This window comes from Phyllostomus hastatus, unplaced genomic scaffold (assembly GCF_019186645.2).
Source record: "Phyllostomus hastatus isolate PE091 unplaced genomic scaffold, TTU_PhHast_1.1 phas_scaffold_443, whole genome shotgun sequence".
NCBI lineage: Eukaryota > Metazoa > Chordata > Mammalia > Chiroptera > Phyllostomidae > Phyllostomus > Phyllostomus hastatus.
The window spans coordinates 1,115,700-1,136,855 of NW_025334031.1; the positions used below are offsets into that span (position 1 = coordinate 1,115,700).

General features: G+C 74.1%; 2 protein-coding genes across 4 annotated transcripts in view; one reads left to right on the forward strand and one right to left on the reverse strand.

The window, feature by feature from the left end:
- The window catches only part of LSP1 (lymphocyte specific protein 1), a 32,052-nt gene extending 14,099 nt beyond the window's left edge, over positions 1–17,953 (forward strand). The window contains exons 2-11 of one of the 3 annotated variants that reach the window (XM_045821016.1): positions 7,681–7,833; positions 9,214–9,339; positions 11,127–11,298; positions 11,627–11,719; positions 11,955–11,998; positions 12,157–12,232; positions 13,243–13,377; positions 13,725–13,802; positions 13,954–14,055; positions 17,584–17,951. In XM_045821016.1, the coding sequence (XP_045676972.1) occupies positions 7,681–7,833; positions 9,214–9,339; positions 11,127–11,298; positions 11,627–11,719; positions 11,955–11,998; positions 12,157–12,232; positions 13,243–13,377; positions 13,725–13,802; positions 13,954–14,043 (967 nt within the window). In that variant the 3' untranslated portion in view covers positions 14,044–14,055; positions 17,584–17,951. Of the gene's footprint in view, positions 1–7,680; positions 7,834–9,213; positions 9,340–11,126; positions 11,299–11,626; positions 11,720–11,954; positions 11,999–12,150; positions 12,233–13,242; positions 13,378–13,724; positions 13,803–13,953; positions 14,056–17,583 lie in introns of all 3 variants that reach the window. The other 2 variants (XM_045821015.1, XM_045821017.1) reach the window with 2 other exon arrangements.
- PRR33 (proline rich 33) lies at positions 15,108–19,966 on the reverse strand. The gene is made up of 2 exons (XM_045821013.1): positions 19,867–19,966; positions 15,108–16,480 (listed from the first exon to the last, which is right to left on the reverse strand). Exon 2 carries the CDS (start codon positions 16,469–16,471, stop codon positions 15,116–15,118), a length of 1,356 nt encoding a protein of 451 aa, XP_045676969.1. The 5' UTR covers positions 16,472–16,480; positions 19,867–19,966; the 3' UTR covers positions 15,108–15,115.
- Between the last annotated feature and the right edge of the window lie 1,190 nt (positions 19,967–21,156).

A 21,156-nucleotide genomic window follows, 5' to 3' on the forward strand; every position in this document is an offset into this window, starting at 1 on the left:
TGGAGCCGGAGCCCACGGACAAGTGGTTGGGTGCCAGGCAGCGGCCCCCGCCCAGGTGGGCAGCCGGGGTCCGGTTGCTGCCCAGAGCCCCTGGGGCGGGACGGACGGGGGAGCCGTTTCGGCGGCGAGGGCGGGCAGAGCCCTCGGGGGAGCGGCGGGCCTGGGCCCGAGGCAGGGGAAAGGGGCGCGGGATGGAGCGGCTCCAGCCGGTGCCAGCCTCCAGTCGCACGTCCGGGAGCGTGCCAAGGCCTGGCCTCGTGAGTGCTCGCGAGCCGTGCCAGGCAGCCCTGGCCCGCCCGGCAGCGCCCGGCTCTCCCGGAGGCTGGGCTGGACCTGGACACGCGGCCGGGGCTGCCGGTCCGTCAGGGCGCCGTGCGGTCAGCCCCTCGGTCCGGTCCCTGGGCGTGGGGCCGAGCGCTGTGGCGTGCAGGCGTCCGCGGGGCGGGGTGACCGTCTGGCGGGAAGGGTGCAGGGCGCGGAGGGCCGGGGTGCCCGGGAAGGTCTCCGGGGCGGCGTGGCACTTGGCCCCCTCAGCACTAGGACCAGGGACTCGGGGGGCTGGGGTGGGGGAACAGAGAGACCCGTGTGCCGCGTGGCGTGCCGGGTGGGCGGAGGGAGGGCGGCGAGCAAGGGCGGCCCCGCCGGTCCCCAGGGTCAGGTGACCCCGAAGCCAGGGCGGCTCTGGCTCTGACCCCGACCCCAAGCCCCGACCCCAAGCCCGGACAGGCGGCGGGTCGGAGCAGATGGGGGCCGAGGTGCGGGAGAAGCTGGCCGTGTAGCACGTCACCAGAGGTAGGACCGCGGCCAGAGGGAGGCGGCTGGCCAGCGGCAGGGCTCCAGCCCCGCCCTGAGGCGGCGGTGGAAGGTCCGGACTCCGCCTGGGGCAGAGGGGCCGGGGGGCAGAGGGGCCGGGGGGCAGAGGGGCCGGGGGGCAGAGGGCCCGGCGTCCGGGCTGGGCAGGGTCTTCAAGGGCCCACTTCTTCGTGAAGGGAGACCTGTGAGGGGGCGACGCCCTGGGGCTGGGCCTTCCCGCCCGGGCAGGGCTGCCCCGGTGGCAGCGCCTCCGTCACCGAACCCTTCCCTCGGGCTGTCCGGGCAGGTGCGGGCGGGGGCTGCCTGGTGCCTTTGGGCTGGGCTGGGCGGTGTGCTGGGCAGGCTGGAGCCGCGGTCACCCCAACCGGCGCGCGGAGCCTGGCCCCCAGGAGCCGCGTGGGTCCTGGGTCGGCCAGCATGTCGCAGGTGTGGGGGGAAGGCTTTGCCGCAACCCCGGGCCAGGGGCATCGTGGGGGCGCAGGGGACAGCACTGTCGTGGCCTGGGCCACCACGCCCCAGAGTCCCGGCTGGGGTCTTGCTCGGCCGCGAGGATGGACGGCGGGCGGGATGGGGGGGACGGGGACCCATGGGAGCAGGTGGTGCTGGGACTGCGGGTCACGGGGGGCTCCAGCTCGGGCCCTGGGCAGCACGGGGAGGGAAAGGGGCTCCGGCGGTCGTGGGGTCTCCGTCACCCCCGGGCCCTGCCCCTCCCGACGGACCCCAGATGCCTGACACCGACTCAGTGATGGCCCTTCCTCTCCGCACCGTGTCCCCTCGCCCCTCTGGGCGGGCGCAGGTACCGGGGGGCCCCTCCTGGGAGGACTTCCTGCCGGCCACTCCCCTCTCCAAGCAGAAGCTCGGGGTGGGGTCCCTCCTGTGTGGCCTGGGTGCCGCACCGTGGGCCGGGTGTCGGGTGTCAGGGTCGGCGCCACGCCGGCGTCCCCGGCAGACGCCGGGATCTGTGAGGGCAGGGAGGGAACCCCGCCACCTTTGGGCTCCCGGCACCTGGCGGAGGGCGGGGGAGGGCGGGAGGGCCCACGCCGGGCTGGTGAGGGGATTACAGGGCAGGTGGCAGGTATCGGGTGTCGCTGAGGGGCGCGGGGAGCTTGGGGAGGGGGTGGGGAGGCGGCCCCCCTGAGCTGGGGGAGAAGCGAGTGGCACCCTGAGACAGGACGGGGACCTTTCGGGCCGAGCGGGGTCGGGAGTCAGGGACGGGCCGCCGCGGGCTGGCGGGGCTGTGGCCCTGAGGTCAGGGCTGGGCCTGGACCCCACGTCCGGGCCAAGGCCGCCCTCCTCGGTCTGTGCTCCGGGCCGGCCGGCCAGGGCAGACTTGAAGAAGGGGTGGGTGCCTTGGCTTTGGAAGCTCTGGGTGGGGCAGCTAGGTGTCCCCCCCAAACCAGAGGCCCCCAAGTACTGCCCCACTGGGAGGGCAAGGGGGTGCTGGATGGGGCGGCCCAGCGATCCCTGTGGGGGCCACACTGTGGGGGGGGTGTGCATCGTCGGCCCAGGCCGAGGTCACTCCCTGACGGTGTGAGGATGCCCATGAACCGCTGCCCTGGCCTTGACCCCGAGGCGAGGCTCAGAGAGGGAAAGCCGACCGCCCAGGTCACAGGGCTCCTGCCCGCCCCCGCCCCCCGGATCTAGGAAGGGCCCCCCCCCGTTGGAGGCTGCCCCTGGGGTGTCCTGCCTCAGGGCACGTGGCCCCAGGGCACCCAGCCTCTCACCCTCCAGCTCAGGCTCCTGGGGGCCTCGGCTGTGTCCTGCCCCCTGCCCCTCACACAGGACGGGGTGCCCCGGGGGACCCCCCGCCCAGGGCCTGGCTCCTGGGGCCCAGCTGGCACCCCCTTAGGAGCCCTCTGGGCTGCCACCACCTCTGGTTACGGGGAAGCCAGCTCCACAGGCCTCCGTGGCCCCTCCTGGAGGGCGCTCAGGGCCAAGAGGGACAGGGCGAGGGGCGTGGGCCCCGCCTGGACCTCCCGGGACGCCAGGGGGTGCAGGTCCGCCAGCTGCGTCGCCGTTGGGGTGGCTGGGCCTGGGCCTGACGGGGAGGCTCCCGGTGGTCGCTCTGCTGAAGGGATGGGGTTCCCCCTCACCCTGGTGGGGCGCCAGAGGCAGGGCCTGGGGTCCGAGACCGCGTGGCCCCGTGTGCTCCCTGGAGGGGCCGGCTGCTCTCTGGCCTCCCTGGGCCCGCCCTTCCCAGCCTGGCCTTGGCCGTTGGGTCCCTGCGGACAGCTCTCCCCCCCAACCCCCGCCCCTGCAGACCTCACCCAGCCGCCAAGGAGGGTGGCAGCTGGCTCCCTCCTCTCCCCCCCTCGCCGCCACCCACCCCACGTGCGTCCCAGCTTGCAGCCCCTGGGACCCCGGGAGTGATCGGCTTGGCCCGGAATCTCCCCCACAGCGGGAGCTGTCGTGGCCCCTGGGTCCCGCCGGGGAGGGCCCGCAGTCGTGGGGGTCAGGAGCGCCCGTCAGCTCCCTGGGCTGTACCCACGGGGACACCGAGGCTGCCCCCCACCCCGTGGCAGCGAGACGGCGACCGGCCGGCCAGGAACCTGCGGGGAGGCCTCGGCGCGAACGGGGAGGCAGCGCCCTGGCCAGAGGAGGGGGCCGGAGAGGGAGGCCGAGGGGGCTTCGGCCGGCACCCCCAGCTCTGGCCTCAAGTCCCTGGGGGCCGCAGCTGCTGCGGACTGGCCCCCAGGGCCCTCCCCCCACCCGCAGTTCCCCCTCATGGACCAGCTCCTGGGGCGGGGGGGGCCTCACACGGCCCACCCCGTGGACCCAAGGCGAACTCTGTGCCTCCCCCAAACCCGTCCCCTGGGAACCCCCAAGTGCAGGCAGACCGTCTCTGCCTCCTGTCCCCGTTCCCTCCTGCACGTGCCGGCTGGGCCTCCTTCCAGGACGCCAACCTGACCGGGCCTGTGCCGGCGGAGGCCCTGCCCGAGCTGCCCTCAGGGGGGACGCCGCGGAGACCTCCACCCATCTCCCCGCAGCCGCCCCGCCCGGCCCCAGCCACCCCGGGGCTCTCGTTCCCCCCTCCTCCTGGGCCCCCGGGCCCCTGCTCCGCTTTCCCACCCAAGCGGGAGGTCGCCTCCTGAGCATCCCTGGGCAGTGGGTGCCCGGCAGGGTGTCGTGCCCACAAGGCCGCCCCCGCCCTGGGACGGGGCGGCCTCCCCCCACCCAGGCCCAGCCAGGCACCGGCGCGCTCCGAAAGGTGCTGCTGGAGGGTGGCCTGGACCGGTGCCAGGGCGGTGGGGGAGGGTCCCGGCAGCTGCGGCGCACCCACACCCCCCCGCCCGGGGCACCTCCTCGCACGCCTGCGCCCCACCCGCCACCCACCTGCTCTGGAGCTGGCTGGGGGCTCTGTGTGCTCCCGCCCGCCCCCCCCCCCCACAGCTGCATGCCCGGCTGCCCCTGCCGCAGGGAGTGCCAGCCGGCCCCCTGGCAGCGCCCTGCTGCGGACCCTCCCCGGGCTGCCCGGGACAGGACCCCGCACTGTGCCATCATCAGTGGGGGGCGCCCCAGAGGGCAGGGGGCGTGCTGTCCCGGAGTCCTGCTGTGCCACTGAGGCAGTGGGGACGCTCTCCCTCCTTGGGATCTCCCTGGGCCACTGCCCTGCTCTCTCTGTCCCTTCGCTCACGGCCCGTCCCTCTGCATGTGTCCACTCCGGCCGGACTGTGGCATAGGAGACCCCAGGGAGGCTGGGCGTGAGGTTGGGGGACCGGCCCAGCTCCCCAGGCCTCCCAGCCGACTCCCATCACGGTGTCCAGGGACTCGTGGCTGTGAAGTCCCGCGGGCAGCCTGGGCTGGCCGTCCTCCCTGGGGCCTCAGTCCCTCAGCCAGGCCCCCAGCTCTCCCCAGCCCCCTGAGCAGCCCTGGGGGCACCCCTGAGAGCTGCCGGGGCAGCCCACTAGCCGCCTGCAGGGGGCAGAGCCGAGACAGGCCCCGGGCCTGAAGCCCCTTCAGCTGCCTGCTGCCACGCAGGCAGGGGAGGAAGTGGGTGGGACTGAGCCGGAGGGCCCAGCCCGGCCCAGGACGGCAGTGCAGGCCCTCGGCTGGGACTGGGGGCTGCGGGGGAGCCAGAGGAGGGGGCTGGGGTTTTGAGTCGGGGGGCCCACAGACAGACGGAGGACCTGGCCCGGGCGGGCAACCCCCGAGTTCAGAGACCCCCCACTCTGAACCCCCCGTTCAGAGCTGGAGGCGGCTGGCCCGTGCATGCGGCTGAGCCAGAGCCCCCGCGGTGGAGCCCCACAGCGAGAGGGGGGCCCGGCCCCACTCCCGCACCCCCCGGGCTGAACCCTGGGCCCCCAGCGCGGAGCCAGAACAGACACAGGAAATCGCCTAATTGCTTCTGCTTAGGAACAGCAAATCCCTTGCAGCTGCAGCGGCTGAGCTGGGGCCACAGGCGGCCGGCTGTCGCCAGCGTCCTGACAGCTCCGCTGAGCGTGCCAAGGGGCCTGGGCCTCTGGCCGGGGGCGCCTTTCCCAGGCCGGGGGCCCCCACCCCACCCCTAGAGAGCCACCCCCATCTCAGTTCCCAGAACAGGGCCCAGCTGTGGATCAGTGAGGGGCTGAGGTCATGGGAGGGGCCAGGAGGGGCTGCATTACTCACATCCTGGGGCCTCGGGCAGGGGAGGGAGGCGGAGGGGGAAGGGGCCCAGCGGGGCTGCTTGTCCTCGGGCCGCTGGGTCAGGGGCTGCGGGGGGGGGGGGTGGCTTCTCTCCGTGTGGAGCTTTGGGGGGACACACCAGGGACCCCTGCCCAGCACCCTGCTCCCTGTGCCCCAAGCTCCCTGCCCGGGACGGCTCAGGGAGTCCCCCCGCGGTGGCCGCAGCGAGGGGCGACCCTCGGAGGGGCCTCAGGGAGGGCGCCGTCGGGGAGCGGGCCCTGGCCTCTGCCAGCGTGTTGCCGGGGCGACGGCCGGGCAAACAGTAAACAGAGTTCAGGGGCCAGACCTGCCATTTGGCCCTCACCTTGTTCCCACGTCCGCTGAGCACGTGCACGCCCGTGCAGCATGCATGTGGACACGGGGCGGGTTGTCCAGGCCCACGCGTGGGGTGTGGGTACACGTGTACATGTGCTGACACGGGCCTGAGTGCGGGGCACCTGGGGAAAGCGTGTGCGCGGGCGCGGGAGGCCCAGCCACGCGTGCTGTGGCCAGCACATGCCGCCACGTGGGCCGGCCCGGGGGGGCCTCTGTGCACCTCCAAACCCGGGACGCAGCATGGCCTCTGCACAGCGCAGGGCCGGGTCCCGGGGCTCGGTGCAGGGGTCCGGGGGCAGGAGGGCGGCCCTGTGCAGGCTCCTGGGAGAGGGGGGCCCAGGCCAGCCCATGCACACCCTCGCCGGCCCGCGCTCCGTCCGGACGCCCGGCGCGAGCAGGGCCGTGCAGCTTGCAGAGGGAGCAAGGGGGACAAGATGGCCGTCTCCCTCCTCCAAGGAGCGTGGGGTGTCGCCTCCTGGCCGCCCCGGGACGGGGCTGGAGGGCATCTTCCCTGCCCGCCACAGCCTGGGACCCAGCACTCCGCCGTGTGCAGGGGCTGCCGGGGCGCACGGCGGGGAGGGACCCCCGGGCCGCCGTCCCCCGCCCCTCCTCGCCGCCCCGAGAGCCCTCCAACCTCCGCATTCCACACAGAAGGGGCCTGCAGCCCCCGGCCCGGGGCCGGCGGGGGCGGGGCTGCGGGCCCATGTGATGGGGCCAGGTGTGGGGGATCAGGGGCTCCCTGGGGCCCGTGGGGGCGGGCGTGGGGGTGGACGGGGGGTGCGGGGCCCGAGTCCCACGGCCGCGGTGGGTGGGGGGGCAGGCCCGGGGCTGGGGCTGGGGCTGGGGCTGGGGCTGGGGCTGCGGCTGCGGAGGGGCCTGGCTTTTGTCTGCACGGCTCCAAGGAGACTCAGGAGAGATTAGATCACGCTGGCGCGCGGGCCGAGGGGCGGGGGCCCGCAGGAGGCCCCGGGAGAGTGAGCTGCGCCTCGGGGTCAGGCAGCGGACACGGGCAGGAGGGGCTGGGGCTGGGGGGCGGTGTGCCCCGCAGAAGTGGGGTCCTGGGGCTCCCCCCGGGCTGTGGGGGAGCAGAGGAGGGTCCGGGACCGGCTGGGCCAGGGACCCCCACCCCCGCCGGCCCGGGTGAACTTTGTGTAGCCCTGAGGTGGAGGGGGGCGGTTCTCCTGGCCCCGGTTCTGCCACAGGCCTCAGTTTCCCCATCTGTGAAACAACCCAGGGCAACGGCGTGGGGGGCTCTGAGAGGGGCCGGTGGGGTTGGGCGAGCCGACCCTGTGGGGCCCCCAGCACTGGGGTCGGGCTCCAGCTGGAGGCTCCCTTTCTCTGGGCCTCGGGCCTCCTGCGGGCCCCCCTTCTCCCTGGCCACTGTGCTCTTGGGGAGCAGGAAGGGGCACCCCAGCCAGGGTGGCCAGGGCAGCGAGGTAGCTGTCTGGCCGGGTGTGCCCCTGCCCGGCCCAGGCCCGGGCTGGCCGTGTCTGACTGGGCAGTCACCACTGGACTCGGCGGGGGGGACCCACGACACCAGCTCTCCAGCCCTCCAGCGATGCCCGCCATGTCCTCTGGGGCCCTGCCCGGGGCCTGAACCTCTCTGGCCTCTCACCTGCTGGGGTCCAGGGCCCCAGGCTGGTGGGAGGGGGCCCTTGGGTCCCCCCAGGCCTGGACACGGTGCCTGGGGCAACCAGACGCCAGATGCCTACAGAGCACCAGGGTGGCCGCCCAGCCCAGGGCAGCTCCACGGCCATTGCACATGACTCTGCCTAAAAGATGGGGAAACTGAGGCCCAGAGAGGCCCGGGGCAGCCCCAGTGAGGCCTGCTTGGCCAGGAGCAGAGGGCACGGGCCGAGGTGTGACTGACCGTCTCTCTGTGTCCCCCAGACCCGCCCCCCAGTGGAGCCCGGAGGATGAGGACGAGGCTGCCCAGGAGCAAGGCCGGCAGGACAGGGACAGCCTGCGGGCCCAGGACCAGGACGGCGGTGGCCGGTCCCCGGAGTCCCCGGAGTCTCCAGAGTCTCCGGAGCAGGAGAAGCTGTAAGCTGGCCCCCGGGGGAGAGGGGGACCCTGGGGGCCGGGCCGTACCCTGGGAGCCGCACAGCAGATAAGATGGCCAGGGTCTGGCCCACACTGGACACGGGGCTGGTGGCTGTTGGTGGGTGAAGGGCACCCCGGCCCCAGGGCCCGTGGAGCCTTCTGCTTGCCTGGCGGGCCCCCTGTGCGGCCCCCTACCTGGCCAGCCTCCGGGGCGATCCGGCCCTCGCTTGGACGGGCTCTGACCCCAGCTGCGCGGCCCTGGGCCCCAAGCCCCCCGCCCAGGCTCCCCTCTGCCGGTGACTCACGGAGACCCCGGCCAACTTGGCCGGCCCGCGGCTGGCTCTCTCCCCCCACTCCCCCCAACGGGGCCCGGGAGGCCTCACAGCCGGGCCGGGCTGCGCTTCCGACATCGCCCCCTCCCCAGCCCTGTTCCGTTCCGTTTTCCCCGAGTCAGCAGCTCTGGGCGGGGTGGGGTCCTGCAGCGGTCACGGCCCGGGCCCGGTCCTGTGCAGAGCCGGCAGAGGCTGGGGGGCAGGCGGGGGCCCCCCGAGCACCAGGGTCACGAGTCTGTCGTGGGAGATGGGGTACAGGGGCTCACACTGCTGCCCAGGGCAGCGGCCTGGGGCTCGGCTAGGAGGGCAGGGGGACATTAGTCATGCACACGCAGGACACAGGCTGATGGGGGACACACAGCTGTGCCCTGGGGGTGCCCTGGGCCGAGGGGGGAGACACAGATCAGCTCTGGGGGTGCCCTGGGCCGAGGGGGGAGACACAGATCAGCTCTGGGGGTGCCCTGGGCCGAGGGGGGAGACACAGACAGCTCTGGGGGGTGCCCTGGGCCGAGCGAGGGGAGACACAGATCAGCTCTGGGGGGTGCCCTGGGCCGAGGGGGGACACACAGCTGTGCCCTGGGGGTGCCCGGGGCCGAGGGGGGAGACACAGATCAGCTCTGGGGGTGCCCTGGGCTGACGGGGGAGACACAGATCAGCTCTGGGGGTGCCCTGGGCCAAGGGGGGAGACACAGATCAGCTCTGGGGGTGCCTTGGGCTGACGGGGGAGACACAGATCAGCTCTGGGGGTGCCCTGGGCCGAGGGGGAAGACACAGCTGTGCTCTGGGGGTACCCTGGGCCGACGGGGGAGACACAGCTGTGCCCTGGGGGTGCCCTGCCTTAGTGTGGTGAGATGCAGCCTTGGCCTCAGGCAGCTCCGGACTACGGGGGACCCGGTCCTACCCCCGGGGACTCTCTTACAGTGGGATTCGGGGTGCGGCCATGCAGAGCGCCTCCGTGGCCCCCAGGGTCGGGGAGGGAGCGCGGAGGCAGGGGCCCCCGGCCCCACACCCCAGCCCAGCCCGAGCCCACACTGCTCTCTGCCCACAGCCTGACGCCCTCGGAGTGCCCCGGCCTGGACGAGGATGAGGGGTTCAGCGACTGGGCCCAGAGGCCGGAGCCGCAGCCGTCCCCTCAGGCAGAGGGTGCGGAGGACGAGGCGGCGGACGGGGACAGGCAAGTGGGGGTTCGGGGCGGGAGGCGGGCCCCCGGCGTGGGCTCTGCAAGCCCCCCGGCCTGGGCCCGAGCAGCAGGCCTCCACTCGCCGTCCCCGCCAGCCCCCCGAAAAGGCCCCACGGCTGCGCGGGGGAGAGGGAGGAAGAGGGCGAGACGGCGAGGCGGCGCTCGGGGCTGCGGAGCGGCGGCGAGGAAATCTCATCCCGGGCTCCCCAGGGCCCTGGGCCCCGGCCAGACCAGCTGCGGCCGGCGGGGGTTGCCACATCAGCCCACATCTGCGGCCCACTTACGTAACGGAGGCCCCGGCCCCCGCGCCCGCCCCTTCCTCCCTCGGGGCTGGCTGGCCCCCATTCCCACGGAGGGGAGCAGGTATTTCCAGATGTGCCTCGGCCTGGGGGACCGGCTTTCCAGATGTGCGGACGTGTTTGCCGGGCTGAGCCGGGGCGGGCGGGGGGAGGCAGGGGCCCCCAGACCCCCAGACCCGGGGCTGGGGGCTGCTCCTGCGGCCTGGCCCCCCCTCCCCCGCCCCGCCCCCAAGCTCAGGGGTCTGAGCCGCTAGGCTGCTGCCCCGCCGCTGCGGGCCATTCGCTCAGGGTCCCAGTTCCGCTCGGGGCGGGGGGGCGCTCCAGCTGGCGCCCAGGGTCTCCCCTTGCCCCGAGTGTCACCCGACCCCCATCTCCGCTGCCCCCCAAATCCAGGCCACCTCCCAGCCCCCGAGAGCACCCCCGACCCACAGCTCCGGGCCCCCTTCCTGCATCTCTCCCCTCTCCTTCCCACACGAGCTGGCGCCCACGCCTCCTGCGCCCCTGCCCAGCCAGGGCCCTGGGCCTGGCGTGGCCTTCTGCCCGCCAACCCCTGCGGGCCTCAGTTTCCCCCCTCTGCCTTTGGAAAGCTGATGTACACTCTGCATTCCTTAAGCTGGGGCCGGGGCCAGCTGGGTGGCCCACCGCCCAGCTCCGTCCTCCCAGCCCGCAGCCGGCGCCGTCCCGCCAGCAGGGGGCACTTTGGCACTGCTGTGGAACCCCGCGCTCTCCTCTCTGCACCCCCACACCTGCCTGGCCCTGCATCCCCATAGCCCCGCCGCCGCGGCTGAATGGGCCCTCTGTGTGCCTGCCGCTGGCTGGACCCCAGCCCACCCTGGGCGGTGGGTCTGGGTCCTGGCTGGCGCGGACACCGAGGGGCCTGAAATCATGGAAAATTCGAGAATTTCCCACCTTCCCCTCCAGGTTCAGCCCCGCTCAAGCGCAGCAGCGCGGCCGGCTGCCAGCGGGCCGGCCCCCACCCTCTCCCGTGGCCGGCCGCGCGGCCCCTCTCCTGGGGGATGCGTCCTCGCCGGGACCGGCCCCGGCCTGCGCGCCAGCTGACCAACCCCCAGACCACCCACAGCCCTGCCTCATTCCCACGCAGCAGCCTGTCCCTGAGGCCCACTCGCCACCCACAGAGCGGGGCAGCCTCGGCCACAGGGTGGACGGGGACGGGCAGGACATGAGGCGGGGCCGGCCCACAGGGCCCCGAGACCAGCTCTGGCCTCAGCCTGTGGGTGGCCCTCCGTGCGGGGGGCGGGGGCGGGGAGGGGGGCTGTGCAGGAGTCCAGGGACAGGGCCCGGCTGCCGGGTCCTGGCACCCACTCCCCAAAGGTGCTTGCTGAGTCTCGGGGTTCCTCAGCACTCGAGGGGGCTGACCACCCCCATCCTGCAGAGGGGGGACTGAGCCCAGGGAGCGGGGAGGGACTTGGACGCGGACACTGAAAGACCCTGGGTCAGGCGGCGTCCCTCTTCCTCTCGCAGGCCCTGCGGGGACCAGGGAGGTGACCAGCTGAGCCCCACCGGAGCCCGCCTGGAGGGGCTGTGTCTGAGCCCTGGCTCCGAGCCCCTGGAGGGGCCGGGGTCGGAGGGCGCGGAGCCTGTGGGCCCTGAGGAGACCAGTGGGAGCAGCCTGGGCCCCGAGGCGGAGGAGCAGGTGAAGGCCGTGTCCCAGGGTCTGGGCCCCGTCTGTTCCTGCGCCCTGTGCACCCTGTGCGCCCTGTGCACCCTGTGCGCCTGGTGGGCCCGGCCCGGGGAGAGCCAGCACCCCTCACTCGTAGTCTGTGGTTGGGGGGGGGGGCTCCGGGATCCCGCTTGCTCAGGCCCTGCTGCAGAGCATTCCAGAACCAGAGCATGTCGGGGCTGGGCAGGACCTGGGGCCCAGGGAGGGGAGAGAGCTGCTCCAGCGTGTCCCAGGAGGGGCAGGCTGGGAGCGAAGGGGACAGTCACCCAAGTCCCCAAAGCTCAGACTGTTTTGTTCTCAGCCCCAGGAATGCCAGCAGCGCGGGACCCCGAGCCCCTTGGTCCTAGAGGGGACTGCAGAGCCCGGCTCGCCTCCCCTGAGCCCCAGCAGCAACGTAGGTCGAGCCCCAAACCGCCTTTGCCTCTCTCCCGGCCCCGGCAGCAGCCCAGGCCAGCCCCGGGTCAGGGAGGCTCCTGCTCTTCCTCCCCCCCGCCCCCCGGCCCCCGCCCCCCGCCCCCCCCCCACCCCTCCCCACCCCCGGCATCCGAGGGGCGCAGCACCGGGGCAGGGACGGGCCTGGGCCTCGCTCGGCCCCGAAGGCTCACGACCCTGCCCACCACCCTGCACAGATCGTCGACCGGACCGAGTGCCTGAACCGCTCCATCCAGAAGAGGTACGTCCGGCGGCCTTGCGGGCCAGGGCCCAGGGCTCCCCGGGAGCAGGGAGGGGTGGACACTGGGGGCCTGAGAGAGCTCTCCCGGGCCTCAGGGCGGGTGCCGGAGCATGGTGAGGGACCCCGGGTGTGACCCTTCCCCTGCCCCCCAGTAACAGCGTGAAGAGGTCCCAGCCCGTCCTGCCTGTGTCCAAGATCGACGAGCGGCTGGAGCAGTACACCCAGGCCGTCGAGGTACCTCCAGCTCCCTCACCGCCGCCGCTGGTCTGTCCTCTGCGCGCGCAGCTGTTCCCCGCACCCACACCTGTCCACCCACCCCACGGCCCTGCACCCACCCCATGGCCCTCCACCCACCCCACAGCCCTCCACCCACCCCACACCCCTCCACCACCCCACGGCCCTCCACCCACCCCACGGCCCTGCATCCACCCCACGGCCCTCCACCCACCCCACACCCCTCCACCCAAACAACACCCCTCCATCCAACCAACACCCCTCCATCCAACCAACACCCTCCATCCAACCAACACCCTCCACCCAACCAACACCCTCCATCCACCCCCCACCCCTCCACCCAACCAACACCCCTCCATCCAACCAACACCCTCCATCCACCCTATAACCCCTCTATCCAAGCAACACCCCTCCATCCACCCCACATCCCTCCATCCACCCCACACCCCTCCATACAATCAACACCCTCCATCCAACCAACACCCTCCACCCAACCAACACCCTCCATCCACCCCCCCCCCCCCCTCCACCCAATCAACACCCTCCATCCCAACCAACACCCTCCATCCACCCCCCCCCCACCCCTCCACCCAACCAACACCCTCCATACAATCAACACCCTCCATCCACCCCCCACCCCTCCACCCAACCAACACCCTCCATACAATCAACACCCTCCACCCACCCCACGCCCCTCCACCCACCCCACACTCACTCCCAAACCCGGCGCCCTCCCGTTCACCCACACCCTTCCAGCTCTGAGCCGGGAACAGCAGGAGGGCGGCTCGTGCCATCTCCTGCCCCCGCACACCCAGGCTCCCCCAGACCAGACGCCTCACCAGCGCGGCGATGGAGGAGCAGGCCCGTGCCCCCCCCACACAGGGAACGCGGCGCTGAGGAGACAGGGACCTGGCGGCTGTCGTCTGCGTGCTGGGGGGGTGGGCGGGGGGCTCTGGCACGGGCCTCTGGGGCGCCCACTGAGGTGGCCGCCGGCTCTGTCTCCTCTGCAGACCGCTGGCCGGACCCCCAAGCTGGCCCGTCAGCCCTCCATCGAGTTGCCCAGCATGACGGTGGCCAGCACCAAGAGCCGGTGGGAGGCGGGGGAGGTGCAGACTCAGTCTCCGGCCAAGGGCCCCTCCTGCAAGGTAGGACCCTCCCGGGCGAGGCTGGGCTCCTCGGGATGGGGGGGTGGGGTGCATGTGAGGCCCTGCGGGCATGAGTGGGGGCACACAGCACCCCAGGCTGCCTGTGGGAGTCGGGTTTCGCCAGGCTGGCCCTGAGCATGGACAGCCAAGTGGAGAAGGCTGCTGGGCCGAGGGAAGGTCAAAGGTGCCCCCGCCCACCCCTGCGTCCCCCTCGCCCTCGTACGAGAAGGCAGGCAAGCAGGCCCAGCCCCTGCCAGGCGAGGCAGGAGAGGAGGGCCTGGGCTCGGACCCCGCCCCCCCCGCCCGGGCTGCGGTCGGTCTGCAGCTGTCCCCCCTCCTGCCCCCAGGACATCGTAGCTGGGGACATGAGCAAGAAGAACCTCTGGGAGCAGAAAGGAGACTCCAAGACGCCCACGGCAGCGAAGGTAGAGTCTAAGCGGGGCGGATGGGGGGGGGGGGCCCAGCAGGCAGACGTCCAGAGGGGCCGTTCTCGGTGCACCCAGGAGGGCTTCCTGGAGGCGGCCCCAGCTCCCTTCCGCCACGCTCATCTTTGCTCTCGGCCTCCTTCCCCGGCAGGGCACCCCATCTGGGAAGAGGTACAAATTCGTGGCCACTGGACACGGGAAGTACGAGAAGGTGCTGATGGACGAGGGCTCCGAGCCCTAGGCCTCCCTCCTGGTGAGTCCGGGCCGGCGGCCGGCGGGGCTGCGTGGCGTGGGTTCCAGGAACGCGGCGGCCAAGTCGGGGCCTGCTCACCTGTGTCGGCGGCTGCGCAGGAGCCCGTGAGGGCCCGCCGGCCTGCCGCAGAGCTGGCCAGGGCCCAGAGCCCGCTGGGTGCTCCAGCCCTGCAGGTTCTCCCGCGCCCCCCCTTCCAGCAGGACCCCTCCCCCCGGGGGCCTCCACCCCGCTCGGCCCTTCTCTGAGGGAGCAGGTCGCACCTCCCTCCTGGGAAGGGGCCACGGCCCCCCAGAGGGGCCTCTCTGGCCACGGCAGGGCTGGCACCACGGGAGGTCGGCGGGACCCCGGAAGGAACCCTGGGGGCTCAGGTCCCACCGTGGCGGGCTGGGGGCCCGGCCCTCCGGTTCCGTGGGGGGCCTCTGTGGTCCCTGCCGCCCTCCCCATCCGCTGGTGCAGTCAGACAGCGACAGTGACCCACTGCTGTGGTGTGACACTTTTATTGGTGGCCTGGATCCCAGGACCCAGGCACAGCGCCCGCTGTGTCCTGGGGTGGGTGGGACGGCCAGCCCCCTCCCGGCTCCGCTGCCCCTCCCGAGTCCTGTCCAGGGCTGTGGCCTGGGGGCTCCCCGGGATCCTCCGTGTCCTTCTCCCATCGCCCCCGGCGTCGGTCACCCATGGTGTCTGGGGGCTGAGCCCGGCCCTCCCACACCCCTCACCCCAGCCCCCAGGCCTCCCTGGGCACCCGGCGAGCACCCGTGTGGGGTCCGCCCTGCCAGTGCCCCGCCTCGCGGTGGGCCCGGGCACTTCCTTCCCTGCCGGGAGCCCCCAAACACAGAACAGCCCGCTCCCCGCCCCACCTGCTCCAACCTCACCCCGCCTGCCCTGGTGCTTCCGCTCCTGGGCGCCGGCCTGCTGCTCCCGATGGCCCGGCCACTGCCGGGCTCCCCTCCCTCGGCCTCCAGGGGCCCCCACCCAGGCCCATCGGGCCCTGCCACCCTTTTCCGTGGCTGCGGCTCCCACCCGCCCCCCAGTCCCCAGCCCGGGGCCGCCCCAAAGCCGTTCAGTGGAGCCTCCAGCCAGCTGCCGTGCGGTTGAAGTTCCTGGGCTGGGGGCTCCGCTCCAGGACCACCGAGGGGGTCGTGAGTAGGGGCCGGGCAGCCGCCTCCTGCAGCTTCCGGGCATTAAAGCGAGGCCGGCACAGGTAGGGCAGGCGGCCGAGGCCAGGCCAGGCGCCCGCCCCGCCCCTGGGCCCCTCCGGGCTCCTCCGAGACTCGGCCACGGCCACGCGGTACAGCACGGCGTCCCACAGCCCGCAGGCCCTGGAGGCGGGGGGCCCGGGGGCCGGCGCCGGGGCAGGCTGGGGGGCCGGGGGGGCGGGGGCCGCCCCCGCCTGCTCCGTCCGCGTGGGGCTCTGCTCCGGCCCCGGGGGCGGCCGCTCATCCGCCTCGTCCATCAGCTGCTTCTTCAGGCGCGTCCAGCCGCTGAGCCGGGGCCGGGGTGCCGCGCTGGGGGCAGGGCGGGCGTCGGGGTCCGCCGGCAGGGCAGGGGACGAGGCCCCTTGACGGCCAGAGGCCTGCTCAGCCTCGGGAGCAGGGCCAGCTGTGGGGGGCTCCTCCAGGTGCTCCACCTCAGGGGCCGCAGGGGCCGGCCTGGGAGGCGAGGGCCCTGGCGAGCGGTAGGTGGGAGCGATGGGCACCACGACCCGGGGCCTGACCTCTCTGGGCCCCGAGGCCTGGCAGCCAGGGGGCGGCCTGGGCACAGGGGGCGCCTCGGGCCAGGGCCTGACATCTTGGGCCCCCGCGGGAAGGGGGCGGATGTGGGCCACCGGGATGGAGGGCTGGGCCGCGGGGGGGCGAGGGGCCGTGTCTCTGTCCTGGCCGCCGGGGCCCCCATCTGGGCCCCTCCGGGGGAGCTCGGGGGGCCCGGCCTGTGGGGGTGGCCCTGGCAGGAGCTGTGCCTGGCTGGCGTGGGCGGCCCCGGCCGTGGGGGCCGGGACGTGGGCGAAGCCGCCGGGGGCCGAGAGCCGGAGCCCCAGGGCCGTGGTGTGCGTGGCCGGGCTCCTGTGCTGCGTGAAGCTGAAGGACAGTGTGGACTTCTGCAGCGGAGAGGCCACGTGGTGGGTGGCGGGGCTGTGGGGGAGGGTGGCCACCACGCGAGGGGCCTCTGCCGGGCGCTGGGCCGCGGGCTCCTGGTCGTGGCTGGCCTCGCTCACGGGGGACAGGGAGGTGCGGAAAGCCCCCGGTGGGGCGCAGGGCCCAGCCCCGGGGGTCTTCTTCCGGGCCGCCCTCCTCAGCAGCCTCTGCAGGCGCAGGTTGTCCTTCCCAGGCTTCGGGAGCAGCGGCGGCGGGGGGCCCGGGGGGCCCGGGGGGCACAGGCCATCCGCGCTGGGGGGCACGGACGCCGTCGCGACGAGCATTGCTGCACTCTGCGGCGGGAGGGGCAGCCGTCAGCCGGCTCCCCCCACCCCCGCCCACGCCGTCTTGTCCCGGGAGAGGGGTGCGTGGGCCCCCGCTGTCCACGAGGACCCCCGGCCCGGGGAGCCGGTGCCTCCCACTCCCCGTGGCCCCAGCCCCGCCGGTCTGCACCAGCAGCAGCCCCGTGCGGGCGGCCCCGCTATCCCCCGGTGAGCAAGGGGCCCGCACAGGCGCGAGTCTCGGGTGGGTGATGGAGGAGGGCTGGAACGCAGCAGGGGGCCGGGAGACCCCCACGGGCCAGCTCCAAGTGGGGGGCACATGCTGGGCTGGGCGCCCACGGGGCAGGAAGCCCGCCCGCCCGCAGACGCGTGAGGGGCGCCGGGCCGTCGCCGGCCGACCACAGGCGCGGCCGCCGCTGAGAGCCGGCAGTGAGGGCCGCGGCTGGGGGGCACGGGGGGCTGGGGCTGCATCACCAGAGGTCGACGGGCCCCGGGGGTGGGAGTGGTTGCCTCTGAGCTGCGCTAAAGGAAGGGGTCTTCCCACAGACCTCCTGGCCGGGGTAGTCCCGGCCAAGCCCCCCCCCCGGCCCCCCGCCCTGGTCTCCGGGCGCCCCGTGCCAGCGCGGACATTGACAAACGGTGTCTGGCCCGACCTGCAGCTGCCTGGGTGGCGGAGGAGGGAGGCCCAGCCGCTGGCGGGGTGGGCAGGAGGGGGTAGGCCTGGGGAGGGGCCCCGAGGGGCTGCCCCGGAGCTCCCTATGGGCTGCTGCCTGCCTCTGGGGTGGCTGGGACCCCAGCAACCGCAGGAACCCCGGGTCGGTCTCTGGGGGGGTGGACAGGCCTGCAGGCAGACAGGTGGGGGGTGACTTGACCCCCCCGATCATGACCCGGGGTGCCAGGGCCCAGCCTCAGGTAGCAGGCTCCCCCCGGGTGCAGGGGGTCGGGCAGGGCCGCTGGAGCCTGCAGGCCGCTCTGGGTGGCGTGAGGGGTGTGCGGGACGGGGCCCCTAAGCTGCCGGCCCCCGGAGAGAGGCTGGGGGCTGGGGGGACCAGGGCGCCCGCCAGGGATCATGGCCTCAACGCCCCCCAACCTCACCCCCCGACCCTGTGTTTCAGAGTCCCGAGGCCAGGCGCCGCCGGCTGCCGTCTCCTGCCACACGCCCCGTCCACGCTCCCGGGGGCACGTCTGCCCGATGCCCACCCCCTGCCCCGCCGAAGACGCTGCTGCCCGCGGCCCACCTGCCTGCCCACGCCCCTCCACGGGCTGCCGCTGCTGCCCCCGCCGTCCCCCACGCTCCCTCCCCCGCCGGCTCTGCCTCTGCCGGCCGGGGAGGCAAGGGAGTCCCCCCACCCCGATGCTCGGCTGAGGGGGCTGACCCCACGGAGGCCGAGCAGAGACAGGGCGCCCGCCAGGCCTCACCCCCGGCCGGGAGCCCCCGAGGCCCGTGCAGGGCGCTCAGGCCAGTGCCCCCCCCCGCCCCGTCCCCCGATTGCGGCCCCCCCCCCGCATCGTGCACAATAAAGCTCTTTCTGCCCCCACACGCTGACCCTGGATGCTCGCTCGATGGGGGAGTGGCAAGGGGGCCCCAGGCCGGCCGGGCAGCCGAGGCCGCCCCCCGGCGTGGCGCGGGCCCCAGGCGTGCGGCGGCGGCGGGGGCTGGGGGCCCGCCCGGCTCTCCCAGGGTGTCTGCGAGGCCCCTGCCCCGGCCGGCACGACGGGGACCCCAGGGCCCCGAGGACAAGACCCGCCTCTCGCAGTGGAGGTTCGGTGGACGGACAGATGGGTGAACGGCGGACGGACGGCGGGGGAGTGGGGGCGCGGCTGGGCGGATGAGGGGGTGGAAGGGATGGGTGCGTGAGTGAACGGGTGGGTGGGTGGGTGGACGTAGAGAAAGAGGGAGGCGGGGGGGAGACAGTGAACATGAGAACGGACGTGCAGGAGTGGACGGTGAGGTGGGGGGGGACGGACGGGTGGGTGGGAGAGGGACGGAGGGACGGACGGACAGAGGGATGGAGGAAAGGGTCTGTGGAGGAATGGGAGGCAGGTGGGCAGGAAACGGTTCGTGAAGAGAGGAAACGGGGTTGGCGGAGAGGCCAGCAGAAAAACGGGTGTTGCACAGGACGCGGGGGGGGGGGTGGGAGCTGGGGGGGTTGGGGGGGACAGATGGACGGCAGGCGGATGGCCGGTGGAAGGTGGGTGATGACAGGGAGGGAGGAGGAGGGAAGTCGTGAGTGTGAGCGTGGGCCCACACAAACAAGTGGGTGGAGGGGTGGGCGGGCAGGCGGGCGGACGCAGGTGTGGAGTGGAAGATGGGGGAGACCCCCCCGGCTCACCCCCCTCTCGCCGGGCCTGCACGCAGGTCGGACTCTGGGCCCCGCCCCGCCACCCAGCGTCTGAGGGGCCCCCCGCAGACTGGCCCCAGGGCCCGGTCCACGCAGAGCCTCCGGTCTCTGCGGCCCGCGTGGTGGGATGCGCCGACCTCCCCAAACACAGAGTGAGCCAGACGGCCCGGAAGGGTAGGACCTGGAAAGGTCACAGCCGCCCTTCTCACTCCGGCCGCCCCTGCGGCAGTGTCCCAGGTCATGGTGCTTTCTCCCTGCCCAGAGCAGGATGGGACACCAGCCCTGGACAGCAGGGCAGGAGGCCGAGGCAGTGAGCTGGGACCAGAGGGGCAAGCCGTGGGGCTGGGGGCGGGTGAGAGGCCAGAGGGGGCAACCGCCACGCGGCCCTGAGCCCCCCACAGCTGCGGCAATGCAGGCCCTGGGGTCAGCACCCGCCCCACCGAGGCCGAGAGGCTCAGAGGGCCTGCTGCCCCCCCTCCCCCGCCATCTGCCCTCCTGCCCGAGAGGCCCCAGGCAGGCCCCCTGCTCCCCCGCTCCGGGCCCCAGAGCGCCCCCCACGGGAGGCGGAGGAAACCTGACCCCCAGACCACCCAGGGTGCGTGGGACGCTGCGCGGGGCCGAGAGGGAGCCGCGTCTGCAGCTTCTCCCGGGACCCGGCGGAGCCGGAGCCCCCGGGGCCCAGGCCGGCTGCGGGGCAGGCCGGCACCATGCACACTCGGGCCGGCCCAGCGCTCCCTCCCAGCAGATGGTCAAGTCACCTTGGGGCCCCGCCACCCGCAGCGAAGCGCACGGAGGCCCAGGCCGTGATCAAGGGACCCCTGTCCTCCCCGCCATCCTGGGGTCACCCCCAAGGACAGCCGGAACCAAGGCGCTGAGACCCTGTCTGCCGTCGGCCCTCCAACTCTCCCTGGGGTGAAGGCCAGGCCCCCAACCCAGCCCGGCCGGGGCTGCCCCGTGCCCTCCCCCAGTGCCCTCCCCCAGGGCCCGGCTGAGGGCCCTGCCCCGGCCCCTCCCGACCCACCCCAGCCTGGCCAGACGGGGGATGGTGCTCATTACCTGCCGGAGGGCCTCGGTGGCCGGCCACCCACCCGTCCGGCAGTGCCCACTGGTGCTGCCCTGCTGTGCCGCAGGCCTGGCGCCTGCGGGGAGGCCGCTGATGCCCAAAATAAAACCTGCCCGACCCTCTGACCTCAGCGCTGGCGCTCTGGCTCTGCCCCTCACTGGGAAAGCACCTGCCAGAGGCCCGGGCGCTGCGCGGGCAGCCACCCTCCTCTGCTGGCGGATCGGGGCCACTGCAGGGCAGCCCCCGGAGCGCCCGGGCCCGGCGGGGGCTGGGGGTGCGGCGGCGGCAGCGGCGGCAGCGGCGGCTCCCGGGACCCCGGCCTGCACAGTCGGAGTCCGGCCGGGTCCACGGGGCTTCCCAGGCTGAGCACCAGCCCGGCCTGCAGGGGCAGCCGGCTGCCTCCTGGCACTGTCCCCACATGTGTCCCTGCACCCGAGGGCCTGGGGGTCCCCCGGTCTCTGTCAGCAGAGCCAGGAGGACCGGGCCGAGAAGGCGCCATGGGGGTGGCAAGCAGGGCAGCCCCACGAGCCACTCAGCGGCCCTGCCAGGAACCCATCGGTAGAAGGGGGATTGAACACGACCAAGGGTCAGGGCCGTGTGTGGCCGGCCGGGTCCCTGCCCGTCCGAGGCGGCGGGGACGGTGGCAGGCCGAGGCACCCCAGGCTCTGACCAGGGGTGTGGGGGCGTCCCCGTCAGCTCTGGCCTTGGGGGCATGCAGAAGGGGCGGGCGGGGGAGGGGTTCCGTCTGCCTCCCCTGCTCTGCGACCACGGGCCAGTCGCTGCCCACCTCCCTCCAGCTTGCAGGGGGTGGGTGGGGCACAACGAGGACCTTCCAGAAAGCTCTGAGGACCCAGAGCGGGCACAGAGCAGAGAGGGAGCCGGGGCCTCCTCCGAGTCTCGGGACCCACCCACCCTGGGTGCCAGGCCGCCAGCGGCTGCCCTGGGTGAGGTCGCTCCCCAGACCCCACCATCCCCCCTTGGCCGGCCCCTCCCCGGGGCCCGGGGTGTCCGGAAGGAGCGGCCAGACCGTTCTCACCCTGCTCCGTGCCCCCCCGCTGCCCCGATCGGAGGGGCAGGGCCGTGGGGCCTGTGGGTTCACGGGACGGGGCGGGGCCCCTGGAGGCCCGAGAAAGATGTCTGAGAAGAAAGGTGGGGTGGGGTCCACGGGCCCGTGGCCGAGCCCACTGAGAGCCCACCGAGCCCAACTGGGAGCCGTGGGCTGACTGCGGGGGGGTGGCCCTGGCCCCCGTGGGGCACCGACCCCGGGGAGCGGACGCCAGCCC

Bases quoted from the DNA above. Each gene is read 5' to 3' on its own strand.
- PRR33 (XM_045821013.1), bottom strand. From the start codon at position 16,471: ATGCTCGTCGCGACGGCGTCCGTGCCCCCCAGCGCGGATGGCCTGTGC.